This window comes from Monodon monoceros, unplaced genomic scaffold (genome assembly GCF_005190385.1).
Source record: "Monodon monoceros isolate NGI ecotype Baffin Bay Population unplaced genomic scaffold, NGI_Narwhal_1 Super_Scaffold_9, whole genome shotgun sequence".
Classification (NCBI taxonomy): Eukaryota; Metazoa; Chordata; class Mammalia; order Artiodactyla; family Monodontidae; genus Monodon; species Monodon monoceros.
The window spans coordinates 44,404,895-44,423,405 of record NW_021703786.1 but is presented as its reverse complement, the minus strand read 5'-3'; the positions used below and the strand labels follow the sequence as shown (position 1 = coordinate 44,423,405).

The following is an 18,511-nucleotide window of genomic DNA, read 5'->3' as shown; positions in this document are numbered from 1 at the left end:
GATGGATGGATGGATGGATGGATGGATGGATGGATGGATGGATGGATGGAAGAGGGCTTTCTGAAGGGTTCCCTCAGGCAGTTCGGAAGACTTCATTACGTAAAGAGGACTGACTCAGCGAGCTTCACCGTCTCAGAAGGCAGCCAGCGCGCCCCCGCCGAGCTCGGAAACGAGGGCCCCTTTCTTTACGGCACCGAAATGGAAGCAGGGCTAAGTTCTGAGGTCCTCGCAGTTCTGAAATCCACAGGCCCCTAAGCATCCTCTGTTAAGAAAGTAACTGAGGGAGCTCCCTGGTCATTCAGTGGTTAGGACTCAGCTCTTTCACTGCCGTGGCCCCAGGTTCAATCCCTGGTCGGGGAGCTAAGATGCCCACTAAGCCGAGCGTCGGGGGCCAAAGCAACCACCACCACCACAAAAAGAAACTGAAAATAAAGAAATGCACCACCTGTCAGGGGTATATCCAGAAGGAGGGGAGGGAATAAAGTCCTGATGGGCTGTGCCAGGAGCAGACAAGTCCGCTGGGCAGGGGGGCTGCTGGGGCTTCACCCAGAGCGGAGATCCCCCATCTCACTGTCAAGAGGCAACCGCACCAGCTACAACTTAGTGAGACTAAAGGGGGGAAAGGGATGTGCTGCTTCAAAAGACAGAAAAAAGGAAGAATAAATTACTGAGCCAGCCTGACTGTGGCTCCGTTAGGGGTACCAGGGAGGTGGGTTGGGGTCAGAAGGATGATGGAGATGGGTCCAAGATCCCAGGCAGCTCAGCTGCTGGCATCCTTCCTGCCTCTAACAGTCTGGTACCCTGAGCCCCTCAGCTGAGGCGACGAGGGTTCAGGAGAAGGGGACCAAGCGCGCCAACACGAAGCTCCTTGGCCTCTGGCCGACTCTCGTTAAACCAGCACAGGCCCGGCCGAGGGCGGCTCCACGCGGCCCTGATTACCGAGCATCTTTTTACAATGCTCAGCCCGGCGCACTGAAGGGACTCCAGGTAAATCCTCATCCAGCCCGGTGTCTCTAATAGGGAAGTAAATCACCCTTAATGACCCAGGGCAGGCCGCCCCGTGTCCTATTTCTGGAGTGGTTGCTTCCCATGCTGGCAGCGGGGTGGGTGGGTGGGTGGGGGGAGTGCAGTGTGGGCACAAAACCCAGAGGAGGGAGGTCAAGTTCGGCAGGTCTGATTTCAGAGCGGGGAGAGGCTGGGAGGCTGGCGCGGAGGGGAGAGAATTAGTGAAAGTCCCCAAGCCACATTTCCCTGATGCAGACCCCGAGAGCGCCAGATTGGATCCAGAGAAAACAGGAGCAGAAAAAAATGAGATGACGTCTGGCTGAGGTCAGGGACCTCTCCAGTCCAATCTCCCGGCACGAGGTGGGGTGGAGTGGGGGGGCAAATCTGGCACAGAGCTTTGCAGCCAGAGCAGAGGGAAATGTATTTGCTAAAGGGTCCTCTGTGTCCTTAAGATAAAATAAGCCACCTGCTCAAGGGAGACGCCATTCCTACCCTAGAGCCGAAAGAAATTCCTCCAAGGGGTTCTGAGAAAGGAGACAGTTAAAAAAAAAAAATTCTTAAAAGACCATGAGTTTCATAGGGCTGTTCATTTTAACCCTTGGTTTGAACCAGGTCCTTAAAAAGCAATCCCTGGGTATCAATTTCCCAGCTATAGCTTCTACCACCCAGGTGTCAGTGAAGACCTGGGAAAGGGGCAGGTATAGTGTAAACAACCCCTCATGTTCGTAACAGGGAACGAACAGATAGCGTTAGAAGTTAACAAATTCCGAAACAACACGTAAGCATTTTATTTAAAATTGTGGAAGTAGCTGCCAGGAGGACTAAAAATCAAATGTGACTGGAAAGGAGAGGCGTGGGTGTGAGTGTGCTGCTTTGCACTCTGGGCCTTCCAGTACTATTTGATTTTTGTTTTTAACCACATGTATGCTATTACTTTTGCTCCAAATAAAAACAAAGGCTTTTAAGTGTACAGCATGGAAAATGAGGAAAGAACGCATACCAGAACGCAAGGCCAGCGAGAGTGTGCTGTAACGGGGATAACTTTGAGTTTGCTCAGATTTATACACGAAAGCAGCGACCTCCCTGGCGGTCCAGTGGTTAAGACTCTGCGCTTCCACTGCAGGGGGCGCGGGTTCGATCCCTGGGTGGGCAACTAAGATTCCCGCAGGCTGCGTGGCCAAAAAAAACACTTATACACAAAAGTAAATCTCCCGCAAACTTCAGAATTATTAGGAACAGCTCTGTGCACCTCACCTCCCATCCGGGAGAGACACAAGCACATCACACAACCGCATCAGAGGACCGCTCCTCCTAACAGTCCCATAAAATCCTGATGCGGGCCACGAGGCAGGCTTCCAACACCTGACTCTTCCACTTTCATAGAAATTCGATTTGCCTAAGAACGTTAAGTCCTCCTTCCTGCTCGATTACGCCAGCTCTGTTTATTCTTGGCTTTCAGAGCCAGCGGGGTGGGGAGAAATCCAGGTGTGCTGACACAAAGACACCCACCTTCTCCAGACGCAGGAACATTTTCACAAATATCGGTGATTTATCCTTGGGCAAGAAATCGCTGAATTGCGGAGTCTGGCAGCTACTTACCGTCCTCGGTTTTTGGATGAGGATGCCCGCATGTGAAGTGAGACAGGCCTGAAGTCTTAAAACGATGAGGCGGCAACCTCAGAACCTGCTTCTCCAGAGTTCCGACCCAGTACTCTCTCCACTATATCGCGTCTTTTCGGACCCTTCGACGTGTTGACAAGCTATCTGAAATGGGGTTCTGCTGTCAAACGGAGATTAGCCCGAGCCTTCTCAGAGGCCTGAAGTGATGATGTAACATCCTGAATCCAAGCCTACACACCGTCTTCCTTCCCCACCTCTACTTTCGGCCACGGCTCACCCCAGCCACCTCTCTCAGCCAATGGCTCTCCTGGTTTTTAACTGGGGCCACCACCTCCCACTCATTCTCTACCCAGCAGTCACAATGATTTGTCTTAAAAACCCATCAAAGATCACGTCACAATAGATAATCCACAGAGACCGAGAGTAGATGGGTGATTGCCCTTGGCTGGGGGAGCGGGGCCTGGGAGGTAATGGGCAGTGACTGCCCGATGGGCATGAGGTCTCCTTCAGGAGTGACGAAAATGTTTTGCAACTAGACAGAGGCGGCGGTCACACAATACTGCAAACACACTAAAATATCAGTGAATCATAGTTTAAAATGGTTAATTTTAGGTTAGGTGAATTTTATCTCCATCTTTAAAAAAAAAAAAATCATGGCATGCCTCCAATCAAATCTCTCCAGTGGATGCCCACCTTCCTCAGAGTGAAAGCCTCTCCTCCCTCTATTCCAGACCCAATGGAGGAGCCCCTGTGCGTCAACTCTTCCTTCCCCTGGGACACACACTCCTGAGACACCCACAGGCTTGCTGCCTTATTTTATTTGGGTCTCTGTTCAAATATTAGCAACCAGCGACTCTTCCTGTTGACCTCATAGAAAATAGCAACTCCTGTTACCCTCTGCTCTGAGAGGAAAACAGAACCTCATTAGCGCGATATTATGTCATATTTGTTTTCTATTGTCTGATTTCCCCAGAAGAACCCAAGCAGTGTCGGCAGGCACTGTGTTATAAATGCCCAGCACTTAGAACAGGGTCTAAAGTGCAACAGGTGCTCAAAAAAAGTGCTGAATGAATGAATGAACATTCATTTGTTCCAGGTTCAAAGTTCATTGACCAGGGATCACTTTTCCCCCCAAGGGGCATCTTGACAGGCTGACTTTGACAAATGCTCACTGTATTAGTCTCTTGCAGCTGCTGTAACAAATAACCACAAACCTGGCAGCTTAAACCAACGCCCATTTTTTTCCTCTTACAATTCTGGAGGCCAGAAGTCTGAAATCAGTTGCACTGTGTCAAAACCAAGGTGTCAGCAGGGCTGCACTCACCCTGCAGGTCCTAGGGGGCTTCGTTCCTCGACTCTTCCAGACTCCCGGGTGGCTGCAGGCATTCCTTGGCTTGTGGCCACATCACTCTAATCTCTGCCTCTGCAGAGAAGTGCGAACACGTCCTTCACCCATGGACTAAGGGATGGGCGTGTGGGCTCATCAAACCAGCTTGCAAATGTGGGACAACTCTGGGCTGCCTCTCCCCTTCCAGGGTATGGATGACAGCCCAGAACAGCAGCCATGAAACCAAGGAGAACACAGCCCACGGACCGCAGGCTGCTAATCACTAACGGAAGACAATGCGCCCAAGATCAGCCTCTCGCGGCCCTTCCTCTGCATCCTTGTGGACCACTCCCAGATCCCCACTCGGGTTCTGACTCATGTGACAAACCACATTGTGCTTCAGAGACACAGGCCACTGACACCTCAAATTCAACATGTCCAAAACCGAATTCCATTCCCCACTCCATCCCTGCCATATATATATATATATATATGTGTGTATATATATATATATATATATATATATATATAATCAAAGAAGATTATATGAGGGACAGAGTGTGGCCCTGGGCGTGGAGGTGAGCGATGGGTCCCGTGTCCCCCACTTCCACTCACTTCTCCAGGACCTTCCCTGAGCCGTTTCCAAAATCATGCTTGTGAAATAAGCCTGCTGGATCAGACGATCTATCTCAGAGGCCCCTTCCAACATCGCAGCCTGTGAGTCATCGGAAAAAGCAGAGGGAGCTGGGGACCTGCCCGTCCAGCCCTCCCCCTCCGCCACACCCCTGTTTACCAAACAGCGCCTGCTCTACCAGCCCCTGCAAAGTCAGGATGCATTCCTGCGGAGCTCCAGGAAAGGTGATGCAGAAAGCCCTGCTAGGTTTCCACCACACATGCTGAAGTGGGCAGCCTGAGCAGGTGGGCACTTTATATTAAATCTCTCTGGCCGGTGAAAAGTTTAAACCGGGTCACAGTGTCAAGTGACCTGAGAGAGGCATCTTTCCACTGCCCTGGGGTGGATTAGGTAGAGGCAGCCAGCTTTCCCCATGTGGGTGCTGGACGTGAGTAACGAATTCCAGCATTTCGTAATTTCTCCTCCAACATATTTTTCCCTCAGTTTTCTTGCTCAGGTGGCCAAGTCGGGTGGTCAGACAGGAGCTGACTCCTCTAACACCCTGCAAGCCTGCCCTATGAGATACACCTGATACAACAGGGGAGCGAGCCGTCCCAGGCAGTTACAACAGCGCCATCATGCCTACATACACAACACCTGGTCTTGAAAAGAAAGCTGTCCTCATGACTTTGGCAAGATTAGTCACCCTGGATGCACTACCTAAGGGTGACCAGTCCATGTGGTGGCCTCTGCCAGATCCTTCTCCCAGAGCTATTCTCTTGCAAACCAAGCATAGCTCAAATCTGACAGCGTGATCAGACTCCATTTCATACCAAAAGGCATATCATGGGGACGGGGACAGGCCAGGACGTTTCTCTTCTCTCCTTCTTATTAATCCAGCTCCTTATCACCTTCACAGGAGACCAGGAAAGACAGAAGACAAGAGGTGGCTGGGGTCCAACTCGTCCTCTCCTTGTCAGGAGTTCTGAAGGCTCAGAAGGAGATGGAAACTCTAGGTTAAAAGAAGACTTGGGGGGAATAACTCACGTTTAACAGATGAAAGGAGTGGTTTATATGATTCCTGGCAGCCCTGCCCTTTGGTGATTAATTTCATTATATTTCTAGCCCTGCAACCGGCAACCTTGTCTCCTATTAACGGAGGAGCAAATTCTTGCCGCTGGACTTCTCAAAAGAATGGTCTCTGCCTGCCTGCCCGGCACCTCACCAGCGTGTTCTCTTCTTAATGCCCTCACGCGGGCATGGACAGTTAAAATCTCGCAGTTAAAACGGGGATCACCATCTCTCAGCGCCTTTTCCCAGACCTCATTCCCCCAAGCTCCTTGAGATTTTTCCCTTGATGTCGGTGACACTAACCATTCAGTCCTCTCTCTGCCTGAGAGCTGGGCCTGTTCCCTCAAATCCCATCCAGGCTCACATCAAGGATTCCATCACTGCCACATCTCGTCAGTTACCATTTGGGGGTAGATTTCCATCCTCCACCCTCTGGAACCAACTGACCTGGATCCTCCTCTGGGTACCACTCTTGTCCCTTCCTCAGTCTGTGTGGTTAGCATGACCCCACCTCTCAACTACGTCATCCCAGTCTCCACTGGAAAGCTGCCCAGTGATTTTCCTTTTTTCTCTTGGAGTTACTGAGAGTTTCTAGAATCTTTCTGAAGAGGTGACTAAGCTAGAAAATGACGCCGACACAGAGGAAAGTAAAGCCGAGAGATGGAGAGTTTTGATGAGACTGCCTTCATCTCTTCCACTAGTTATTTACTGCTGCGTACCAAGTTAGTCCAAAGCTCAGGGTCTTCAAACAACAAATGTGTGGTCTCAGTTCCTGCAGGGCAGGGATCTGGGTACAGTTTACCCAGACTTTGAGCCTCACCCAGGGTTTCTCACAAGGCTGCAACCCAGGGCTGTGGTCATCTCAAGGTTCAGCTGGAAGAGAATCCCCTTCCAAGTTCATTCATGTGGGTGGTGTTTGCAGACCTGGGGTCCTTGCTGGCTGTCTAGGTTTTAGTTCCTTGCCACACGCAGAGATCCTTTAGTTCCTGACTTCCATCATGACTCCTGTTATGAGTTTTGGCAACTGGATGATAGGTTTCATCTTTTAAGTTGGGCTCTCAGTTTTTGAACTGTTTTTCTCCTCTGCTCTTGTTCATGACCAGGCTGTATGGCTCAAGGGACCCCACCATTTGAGTGCCTTTGTCGAAATTTTTTAAGGAGCCTGGGACTAGCAGGGATTGGTAGAAGCTTTGAGCAACACCCTCTACATACCCAAATGTGTCCCTCCCCCCACCCATGAAGCACATACATGAGGTAGACCAGATGCACCCAGGAGCTCTGAACTGTGTGCCAATACAGTCATCCCAGGACCCTTTGAAGATTCCAGAACAGCCTGGTGAGCAGATTGCTCCTGCTGGCTGACGTGGAATTTCTCTGGTGGGACTATGTAAGACTAGGTGACTAGAATAGCCTTGGCATGCTGATTTGGGGTGACTCAAGTTGTTTATATAGACGGGGCCCACACATCCTAAGGGCAATGGTGCCACCACCCCACTTTGGCCACCTACTCCCATGGTCATCCCCTTGACCTGGTATTTTAAATCAATGCTTCTCAAGCCTGGATGAACGCTAGAATCACCAGGGGAGCTTTTAAAACGTAGGGTGCGTGGGATCCACCCCACACAGGTTAATTCAGAATCTCAATCAAAATCAAAATATCCAGGCTCTGGTGGGCTTTTCTGTTTGCTTTTTTTTTTGCGGTACGCGGGCCTCTCACTGTTGTGGCCTCTCCCGTTGCGGAGCACAGGCTCCAGATGCACAGGCTCAGCGGCCATGGCTCACGGGCCCAGCCGCCCCGCGGCATGTGGAACCCTCCCGGACCGGGGCACGAACCCGTGTCCCCTGGATCGGCAGGCGGACTCTCAACCACTGCGCCACCAGGGAAGCCCTGGTGTCCTGGTGTTTTGTTTTTAAGTCCTCCAGATAATTCTAACATTGAGAAGACCCACTTTAAATAATGGTCACAAATCTCAAACTGGTTCTCAACTCTTGCTGCTCTGCCCTAAAAGTAAATTCAATGAGCGAACAATTTAGGCATCTCCTGGACATATAAGAAATTGTCTTCTTAAGCTTCCCACTGCAGAAGTGCTATGGAGCCTTGCTACTCAAAGTGGGATCCAAAGCCAGGAGCATCACCACCACCTGGAAGCAGGTTAGAAATGCAGAGTCTGCATTTTAACAAATCCCCAGGTGATTCATTTGCACATTGGTGTTCGAGAAGCATAGTTCAAGCCATCTAGCAACCCTACCATGGTTACGCAATGATTTGTTTTCCATCTTCAAAACAACTATTTCACTCTTTCTCATGAAAGACGAGAGCAATCTGACAGCAACTGCTCATCAACCCACTGTCCAAATTCCATCCTACCCACGTCAGTACCCATGTTCTTAGCCTGCCCTCCCATTACAGTGGCTAAAAGGCCCTCCTCCTATCAAAGGCAACCTACCTGCTTTCTACCTGTCAGCATATAACACCTGGCTTTAAAAAAAAAAAAGAGAGGATAAACAACAAGGTCCTGTTGTATGGCACAAGAAACTATATTCAATACCCTGTGATAAACCATAATGGAAAAGAATGTGTATATATATATATAGCCGAACCACTTTGCTGTACAGCAGAAATTAACACAACACTGTAAATCAACTATACTTCAATCAAATAAATTTTAAAATATATAAATTTTAAAATACAAAAAATTTTTTAAAAAGAGATAAATCTATCCTTTGACCCCACTCCTCCAGGCCCTGCCTATTCCTCTGCTTCTCATCACAGCGAATATTTTCACCAAGACTTACTTATAGTCATGACCCCTGCTTTCTGACCTCTGATGGTCTCCAGCCCAACTCTGCTGAGCCTGATCTCCAGTATCACTAATGACCTTCATGCTGTTACCAAATCCAAGGGCACCTTGGACTCTTCTAGGCCAGTCCTTGGCCAGGCAGCAGGATTCAACGTTCCCTCCCTTCCGGAAACTGTGACTTCTCATGGCTCCCATGGCATCTCACGTTTTCTCAGGTAGTTGCCTATCTGGATCTTCCCCTAAGCTCAATCTTAAATGTTCCAGCAATCTCCTGCCCCTACCCTTCTTTCCTATCTGCTTATTCTCTGTAGTGGCCCGACCCTTCCTGTCCCATAGCTTTATACACCCTCTATTTCCTGATGACCCTAAATGCACTTCTCTAGCCCTGACCTTTCCCCATGTCCACCTGGCTACTTGCCAGCACTACACCAATGCTCAGGAGGAATCTCTAACAGATCCAGAACAGAGCCCATCTTCCTCGCTTCCCCCCCCCCAAAAAAAACAAAAACCAAACCTGTTCTCCACGCCTCATTTTAGCAAATGGCACCATGATCCACCCTGTTGCTTAAGCCCCAAATCTAGGATTGTCAGCTTCTCCACCTTCCCAATCCAGCCCCTCTCAACTCCTGTCAATCTGCCTCCAAAGCTCATCCAGAATCCACCCACATTTCTCTGTTTCCACTGCTGCCACCCTGTTCCCAAGGCACCACCACCACTCCCTATATCATTATCACGGCCTTCGAATTGGTCTACAACTTCCCCTCTTCATCCCCTACAATCCATTCTCAACATGGTAGCCAGAGCGAACTTGCAAAACATTAATCAGGTTATATCACCTTCTAATTAAAAGCATCTAATTAAAAGCATTCCTTCACAAAGGTGAAGGAATGACGTTCGCAATCCCTTATTGTACTCCTCTTCGAGAAAAGGAATCCGAACGATTTAGCCTAATTCACAAAGCAATAAAGTCTGCCTCCTATTTACCTGATCCTTCATCATCTTATACCACTTCCCTTCAAGCCACACCAACTTTCTTGCTCTGTGCCATTCAACGCAGCGTGGACCACAGCCGTATCTTGCTCTTTAAAGTTAGATTTAAATTAATGACAACTAAAACGTGAAATTCGGTTCCCAAGTCTTACCAGGCACCTTTCAAGTGCTGAGTTGTCACACGGGGTTGCTGGCCACGTGACAAGTGCAGATATAGAACATTTCCATCACTACAGAAAAGCTTGGACAGCGCTGTTTGAGCTGTTCCTTGGATGGGGAAAGTCTGGTCCTGCCTTATGGCGTTGGCATTCACTGTTACCTCTGCGCGAAGTGCCCTTCCCCCAGCAATTCATTCCCACGGCTGGATCCAGACATCGGCTTCAATGGGAGGTTCCCCCACAAGCACCGATCTAAAGAAGCCACCGTTTAGTTACTCCCAAGCACACATGAACCAATTTAATTCTGCACAGCATTTACCACTGGCTAATGCTCTTCTTGTTTATTTGGGTTTGTCTGTTTATTGCTCAACTCCACATGCCTCCTCACGCCAAAGCAAACTTCCAAGATCAGGGACCTTGTCCGTCTGGCTCACAGCATTCCAGCGCCCGACACACCTGCCCAATTAGTATTAACTGACTGTTAGGCCCATGCCGTTCATATTTCCTTTGAAATCACCTTTTCTCCACCTTCCCTGCCACCAACCAGCCTGGGCCTTCATGCAGGCCACCCCGACGGCACTACAAACAGAATCCTGCCTCTGCCCTGCCTCGAGCCTGCAAACACCTGCAGGTGAATGTTAGTTCTCCTCCTGTCAAATCAATTCCCTGTCCCTGTCCATTCTGGCTCCAAACGGCCTCCGTGTCCCCAAAGGTGGCAATGCGCTTGTTCCTACCTCGGCGCTGCTGTCAAGTCTCTCCCTCTGCCTGGAGCACCCTCCCCGTTTCTCGGTGAGGCTGCACCTTCTCCTGTCTCCCAGGTGTGGCCCAGGTGGGGGTGTTCTGTAGACACTGGCCCCTCCTCCAGCCTCCTCCAGCACTTCCTATCTGCAGCCCGGCTTTGGCACTCACACACGCACAGAGGACAAGACGTTCCACCTTCCACGTACACACACACAGATCATCCCCGAGATGACTCCTAAGAGCAATGCTTCTCAAGCTTTACTGAGGGGCAGAGTCACCTGGAGAGTTCATAAAGGGCACACAGGTCAAGGCTTATGGGAGCAGGATAAGATCGGGCCTCTGTCCTTTTCCCACATTCCCTGGGTGACTCAGAGACCCACCAAAATATAAGCTGCACTGTTTTTTTTTTTAAATTTATTTTATTGAAGTATAGTTGATTTACAGTGTTGTGTTAATTTCTGCCATACAGCAAAGTGATTCAGTTATACATATATAAACATCCTGTTTCATATTCTTTTTCCAGTATGGGTTATCACAGGATATTGAATATAGTTCCCTGTGCTGTACAGTAGTACCTTGTTGTTTGTCCATTCTATATATAATAGTTTGCATCTGCGAATCCCCAAACTCCCCCTCCATCCCTCCCTCATCCCTCTCCCCTTTGGCAACCACAAGTCTGTTCTCTACGTCTATGCATCTGTTTCCGTTTCATAGATAGGTTCATTTGTGTCCTATTTTAGATTCCACATATAAATGATATCATATGGTATTTGTCTTTCTTTTCCTGACTTACTTCACTTAGTATGATAATCTCTAGGTCCATCCATGTTGCTGCAAATGGCATTATTTCATTCTTTTTTATGGCTGAGTAGTATTCCATTGTATATATGTACCACACACCTTCTTTATCCATTCATCTGTCGATGGGCATTTAGGTTTCCATGTCTTGGCTACTGTAAATAGTGAGCTACACTGATTTACAACATCAGATCTTCAACAGGAATGGTTCAAGCCTTGTCCATTTCCACCAATCGGGAACACCTGGGAAGGGCCCGACTTGGTTAACGACCTTCTCTGACACAAACTTGTTCTCCTTCAAGTATTGAAAGCTACCCCCTGGGGCAGGCTGAAAAATGGCCCCTCCAAATGGAGCCACATCTTAATCCCTGGAGCCTACAACTGTCACCTTATATGGCAAAAAGGGACTTGCCAGGTGTAATTAAACTAAGGATTTGGGGATGAGAAGGTTTTGCTGGATTATCCGGACGGGCCCTAACTATAATCACAAGGGTCCTTATAAGAAAGAGACAAGGTCAAAGAGGGAAGAAAAGCCAATGTGAAGCCAGAAACGGGGAGAAAAGGTAACAGGATGTGCAGCCATGAGCCACGGAAGGAGCTTTTACAAGATGCAAAAGGAAAGAAATGGATTCCCCCCAGATCCCCCAGAAGGAGCCAGCCCTGGGACACTGACTTTAACCTCGTGACTCATCTCAGACTTCAGACCTTCAGATCTACGGAAGGGGGATGCGTTCTTTTAAGCTACTATGTTGGTGGCAATAGGAAACTAATTCACTTCCTTTTCTGTAAGCATCCTGATTTTCTGCTTAACTCATTATTGAAAGATACAAGAAGCTCCATTCAGACAGGGCTGGCTTGCTTCGTTCATCTCTGTGTCCACAAGGCCTAGCTCAGGGTCTGCCATGCACATCCTCAAGGAAGGCCGATATTCCAAGTTGGAATTTGGGAACCTTCCCCGATGCGCCTGGCAGCCTAACCCCATTGGTGTTTCCAATACGGGAAATACATGAAGTTCAGAAATAGGTCACCAAGCTTGAGCATCTTGGGGAAGAACTGCTGTTGTATTCTGACTCGAGGAAACCTAGGCAGATACACTCTTCTTCTTAGACTCTTATTCTCCTGAAAAGTGTGTGGCTTAGAGCTGTGCTGTCCAATATGGTAGCCACTAGGCACATATAAGGATTTAAATATAAATAACAATTAAAATGAAGACCCAGCCTCTCAGTCACACGAGCCACAACTCAGGCGCTCACTAGCCACATGTTAGTGGCTACGGTATTGGATGGCACAAACAGAGACCATTTCCACCATCGCAGAAAGTTCTACCGGGCTATGCTGTCTGACGGCATCTCTCCAAACACGCTTGGCTCCAGCTCCAGACCCCGAACTAGAAAACCTAAGGGGGAGAGAGATGCAGCCACCACACCCCATTCTACCCTGGAATTCATTCTTGAGCGTGTGTCCTAAGACGCACAGCTTGGAGTGGTGTCCAGAGATTTTCGTCCAAGTCTGATTCTTTGTTAAAAAGACTCTTATTGTTGGAAAGTGAGAAGGAGAAGTAGCAGCTGAGGAAACTGCAAACGAGAGATCGGACCCATGCAGGGGTGAGGTGGGGAGGACGGAGATTAGAGAGGGAAGAAGCAGGGGAAAGTAAGGGGAGCAGCACATAGGAAATGGACTCTAGTGATGTGATCACGAGCAGAAAATTCAAATGTCGAAAAGGAGGCCTCCCTGGAGATCTGAAAGCACGTAAAGGAACAGCCAGCCTGCAGAGGGGCTGGACCACTGCTCAGAGAAGGGTCTGCAGGACAGACCTTCATCTGCCGTGGATACCCTGGTATCCACTCACCATCCCCATAGGGCAGCAACAGTGTCGGGGGAGACATGGGGAGAGGAAATCAACTGAATGCAAAAACACAGAACTTTTCCAAACAGAAAATTAAAAACTGGAAAGTGGGGGGCTTCCCTGGTGGTGCAGCGGCTAAGAATCCACCTGCCAATGCAGGGGACACAGATTTGAGCCCTGGTCCAGGAAGATCCCACATGAGGCGGAGCAATGAAGCCCGTGCACCACAACTACTGAGCCTGCGCTCTAGAGGCCGCGAGCCACAACTACTGAGCCCACGTGCCTAGAGCCCATGCTCCGCAACAAGAGAAGCCACCGCAAGGAGAAGCCCACACGCCGCAACGAAGAGTAGCCCCCGCTCGCCGCAACTAGAAAAAGCCCGTGCACAGCAACGAAGACCCAACTCAGCCGAAAAATAAATAAATAAATAAACTTATATTTTAAAAAAACTGGAAAGTGCACAGTGCTGCCAAGGCTATGGGTAAATGGGCACTCGTAGATGTAGCTGGTGGAAGGATAAATAGATCTGCCTCGCTGGAGGCTGTCTGGCACTTTCTATCAAATTTACAAACACACTCTTTGCTCCAGGCTTTCAACTTCAAGAACGGATCCTTCCCTGACACTCCCCCGTGTGCAGAACGATGGACACACAGGGTATCCACAGCGGGTAGAGGTAACAGGAAAAGATGAGAAGCAACCTATACGCCCATCCGTGAAATGAGTCAGGAAGGTATTAAAAAAACGAGGACACTCCTTCTATTGACTAAACTCCACGATATACTGTTACAGGGTGTAAAGCAGCAGCAGCAGCAAGGTGAAGAAGAGAGGAAGCCAGCACAGGTGTGAAGGGAAATAAAGGCACACGCACAGTCGTAAATCTGCACCGTCTCCTCTACACCCACAAGAAACTGGTAACTTGCTCACCTCTGGGGAAGGGAATTAAGAGGCAGAGGACAAAGGGTGGGAGGCAGGCCAACGTTCACTCTCTATTTTTTAGTGCCTAATAAATGACAGAATTCATCTATATATGACCTATTCAGTACGAGTAAAATTAACAAAGATACGCTTCTGGATATGTACCCTCGACAAAGAGTTTAAAACTTACCGCATGAACACCCTTCTGCATGGATGCTACAACCTCAGTGGGAAGACAGCACCTGCCAGGTGAGTGGGCCCAGGGGACCAGCTGCACAGCAGCCTCGAGCCCCCGGGTGCCACGGGCGCCTCTGTCCCCTCGCCCGGTAGCAGGTGTCACCTCCCCTGTGGTCCCGGGCCTCCGAGGAGGAGTTCCCAAAGCCCTGGCCCTCAGCAAAGCCGGGCTGTGTTCCAGCCTTGGAAATGATCAGGAATAGCCCTGCTCCTGCCTAAAGCCCAGCTTCTGGGTCCATTTCCGACCGGGGTGCCACCCCGCCCCAGGGCGCCCACTGCCCGGGCAGTGATACCCCGCCAGCCTCTCACACTAGGGGAGCAAATGCAAGCGAGTTGCACGGCTGCGTCTGATAATCACTATGGACACCAGCCTGAATCAGGTCTGTGTCCAATTAGCCACGCCTGCAACACCACCATAGCAACGAAGGTAATATTATTGTTCCACGAAGAGAAAATGAAACACACACACACACACACACACACACACACACACACACACACAGATGTGTTGTCCAACAGCCTCCAAAGCCACAGACGTAACACTTCTCCACGCCCTACAACTTGTGCCTCTCACTTCCCCGAGACGATGCAGCTTCTCTGACGGGAAGTCACAGGCTCGGGCAATTACCTCTTCACACCCTCCACGCCGTGTGCCCTTCACAGGGTTGCACTCCTCCCTCTGCCCTCTTCCTGCTGGAGACAGAACGGCCTCCAGGTGAAGCTCCAAGCTGCCCTCAGCTGGCTGGCTGGCTGGCTGCTTTCTCCAGGCCAGACCCAAGCTGGGCACTGGAGTTTTGGTGGCTGCAGGCATGAACCACACACCAATCTTGAGACACAAATGTGGAAAGCATTAACCCAAATGGAAAGACATAAATCAGGAGCGGAGCTACGGCACGGAGGAAAACAGCTCTGCTCGGAGAGCCTGGGCCGTTGCACAAGAGCAGCGTTGAGTCACCCTCCAGCAGAGGGAGGGGAGCCCCGGTGGGACTGGTGGGTGGATGAACCCGGGGTGGGGGTGGGGGGGAGCAGTGCAAAAGCACAGCTGTAAGTTCATCACCAACCACACTTCATCAGCAGCCTGGGGAGAGGGGGGCCAAATGTCACCTCCCCTCCCCAACTCAGGAAGTGTTTCAAAATGTGTCCTCTCCGGAGAAGACAGCAGCAAGGAGTCTTCCTAACAGCCAACCAGTCACCCTTTACAGCCTGCAGCTGTGTCCCGGGGAAGCCAATCCCAGGCCCTCTTGAAAGAAGGTCTGCCTTATCCTTCTTTGCTTCTCCCTGGCCATGAGCCATGCTGTTTTGGGGTCCTCAAGTCTAGGTGCCCATCGTGGGCACACAACGCTTGCTCTACCTGCTTGCCCATCACTACCGTTTCATATCTTTTCTTCCTTTCCTTCTTCCAAACACCCCACACTCCACACAAGCTGCTGGGGACAAGACAAACCTATCAGCTTCCCCATCCCTGCTCCCTGGGGAGAACCTCCCAGCTTCCTGTAAGACACTGCCTCACCCACCAACTCCTCTGCCAAGACTGATTCCCAACCTTCAAGTTCTAAGCACCTGCTCCCGGGCGAGGCCCTGCTGTCCCTGGGTGTGGCAGTGGGGGAGGAGGAGGTCCAAAGAGATAACGCAGCTGGAGAGCAGAGCAGCAGGAGGTCTGAGCCCTGGGGGCTCTAGAAACTACCATGGCAATGCCCTAGCTTTCAGCAGGACCCTCCCCGTCTCCAGGCCATCTTCATCTTGCTCTGAGAGGTTGCATTTAGAGATCAATGGGGTCCCTTAGACTCTGACAACGCTACGTAATGTAGTGGAACTTACACCCCCCCGTGAGTACAGACACACAACAGCCTGAGAGATGGGTAAACGACCCAGTTTTGTTGGAAGGGGACAAGTGATGGAGAAAAAGAGCAGAGCAGTGTAAAGGGGTGAGCATGACAAGGAGAGCAAGAGAGTCAGAAGAGATCAAAGAGTGGGTTAGTTTCTGGCGGCTCTGTACCAAATTATCACGAACTACGAAGCTTAAAGTCACAACACAAATGTATTGTCTTCCTGTTCTGGAGTCCGAAGTCTAAAAAGGGGTCTCACTGGGCTACAGTCAAGGTATTAGCAGGGCTGGTTCCTTCGAGAGGCCCTGGAAGAGAATCCGCTTCCCTGCCTCGTTCAGCTCCTTGAGGCTGCCCGCGAGTCCCTGGCTCGTGGCCCCCTCCTCACATCCTCAACCTCTTGCTTTTGCTGTCACATCTACTCCTGACCTGACCCTCCTGCCTCCCTCTTATCAGGACTCTCTGTCCGTACACTGGACCCACCTGAATAATCCAAAATCACCTCCTCATCTCAAGAGCCTTAATTTAATCACACCTGCAAAATGCTGTTTGCCTCGTAAGGTAACATCCACAGGCTGTGTGGCTTAGGACATGGACATCTCTGGGGGACCATTACTCAGCCCGCCAAAGGGATTAGCCACGTGGGCTGCCAAGGCCCTAAGGAGGAAGCATGCCTGGAACACCCTCAGGAACGCCAGAGAGGCCGGTGTGCAGCAGAGGGATGAGTGAGGTGCAGGGAAGGAGAGGCCCCCAAGGTCAGGGAGGTCACAGGCCCGACCATGTCGCACCTTGTCAGCTGCGGTGAGGGCTTCTTCGGCTTTTACTCTGCCATCATGGGGCCCATCAGGATGTTCTGAGGAGCAGCGTGATACGATCGGACTTATTATTTGAAAAGAACAGACTGGGGTCTGGCAGAGCCGTCAGGAGGCAACTGCACTAGTTCGAGGGCACAGGGCTGGTGGCTGTGGCTCGGACCAAGATGACAGCAGTGGGGGTGGTGACGAGTGGTTGGATTTTTAAAAAAATCAATTTGGAAGGAGAAGCCCACATGTTTACCTGACACACTGAACATGGGACGTGAGAGAAAAGGCGGTGAGGGGGGGGCGGTGTCAAGGTTTTTGGCCACAGCAGCTGGAGGGACGGACTTCCCATTTACGGAGCTGGACAGGCTGCAGGTGGCGTGATGCTTGGACAGGTTGAACAGCAATGCCAACTGGATATGGGTCAGGAGGTCAAGGGCAAAACTGAGCAAAGACTGGAAATGGACTTGTCGACCACAGCTTAAAGGCTCTCACTGTGGCAGGCATGGGGGCGGCGGGGGCGCTGCCAGGGGTCTGGGCTGGGTCCAACCACCAGGTTGAGAACTGGTGTCTGGACTTGACCCTGAGAGTAATGGGACGCGCCTGGGCCCCACAGCAGCCCGGGGTGTGGAGTCAGCCAGGATGACCCGGATTAATTCTGTGGGTCGGGTACCAGTTGCAAGACAAGAAGGCAGAGGCTGAGTCAACAGGGATTGCGTCTCAGCCCTCGATTGCTCAATCCGGCGTTTTTCTACTTCTCACAGTCCAGAGGGTGGGAATCCCAGTTGTGGGGAAGGTCGGGGGAGCGGGGCGGGATCCAGGAATGGGGTCAAACGCCAGGCTCCAGGATCCTTGGCTGTGGACAGCTCACCTCACTACCCAGTCGGTCTCTGCCTGGCCCTCGAGGGCACTCACTGTCCTGCCCATGAGTCCCGGAAAGCCTTCCTGTGTCCAAGCTGCTGGACGGTATCAGCGTGGTCCTACCTGAGGGGCCCAGTAAATCAGAAGGACAGAGCAGGTCAAGGGCAGGTGGCCAGACTGTGGGGCACCTCCCAGGGGACAACGTGCTGAAACATCTATTGCAAGCTGGATTCCCACGGCCCAACGGCACAAGCCAAGCCCTTTCTGGGCACTTTCATCCATCCATCCATTCATTCATTCGACAAATATTTAGTGAGGACCTGCCCAGGGTCAGGCACTGCTTCTAGACATTTGGGGCACGGCAGTGATCAAATAAAAGGGGAAAAAACCCCTGCGTTTGTGGAGCATTGATTTCAGCAAGGGGGTAAGGGGAGCACACAATAAAAACAATAAATAAGTAAAGTATAAAGAGTATTAGAAGGTGATGGAGGAAAAAAAAAATAGAAAAAGGGGAACCAGGAGGTCAGGGTAGACTGGGAGGGTGGGCAGCAATTTTAAATAGTTTGAAATGTCACAACTGCTTCCAAGTCACAGCGGACAATCTTTCTCGCTCTTCAGCCCCTTCCTTCCCTCCTTCCCTCCCTTCAACAGTCACTGGATGCTCACCCTAGGGCAGCCCCACGTGCTCCCCGCTCTCATGAAGATGTTTTATTTTACAATTTATTACATTTTATTATACATTTTATTCAAGGAGACAGAAGTTAAGACAGCTAGTAATTCCAGAAGGGTGACGAACGAGCAGAAACTCACCATCTCCCAGGATTCCTGCAAGCACGCCCATCACAATGGGGGATCCTCCCAAGAGTGTCTGATTCTTGGTCCAAGTCCCCAGCCCACTTCCTCCCTCC

General features: G+C 50.5%; 1 protein-coding gene across 3 annotated transcripts in view; it reads right to left on the bottom strand.

Annotated features, from left to right (window-relative positions):
* The window catches only part of GAS7 (growth arrest specific 7), a 200,909-nt gene that overhangs the window by 129,038 nt on the left and 53,360 nt on the right, over positions 1-18,511 (bottom strand). The window contains exon 1 of one of the 3 annotated variants that reach the window (XM_029212830.1): positions 14,076-14,193. The exons of the other annotated variants lie outside the window; for them this stretch is intronic. Coding sequence (XP_029068663.1) covers positions 14,076-14,096 — 21 coding nt within the window. The 5' untranslated portion in view covers positions 14,097-14,193. Of the gene's footprint in view, positions 1-14,075; positions 14,194-18,511 lie in introns of those variants that run through there. 3 annotated transcript variants of the gene reach the window in all.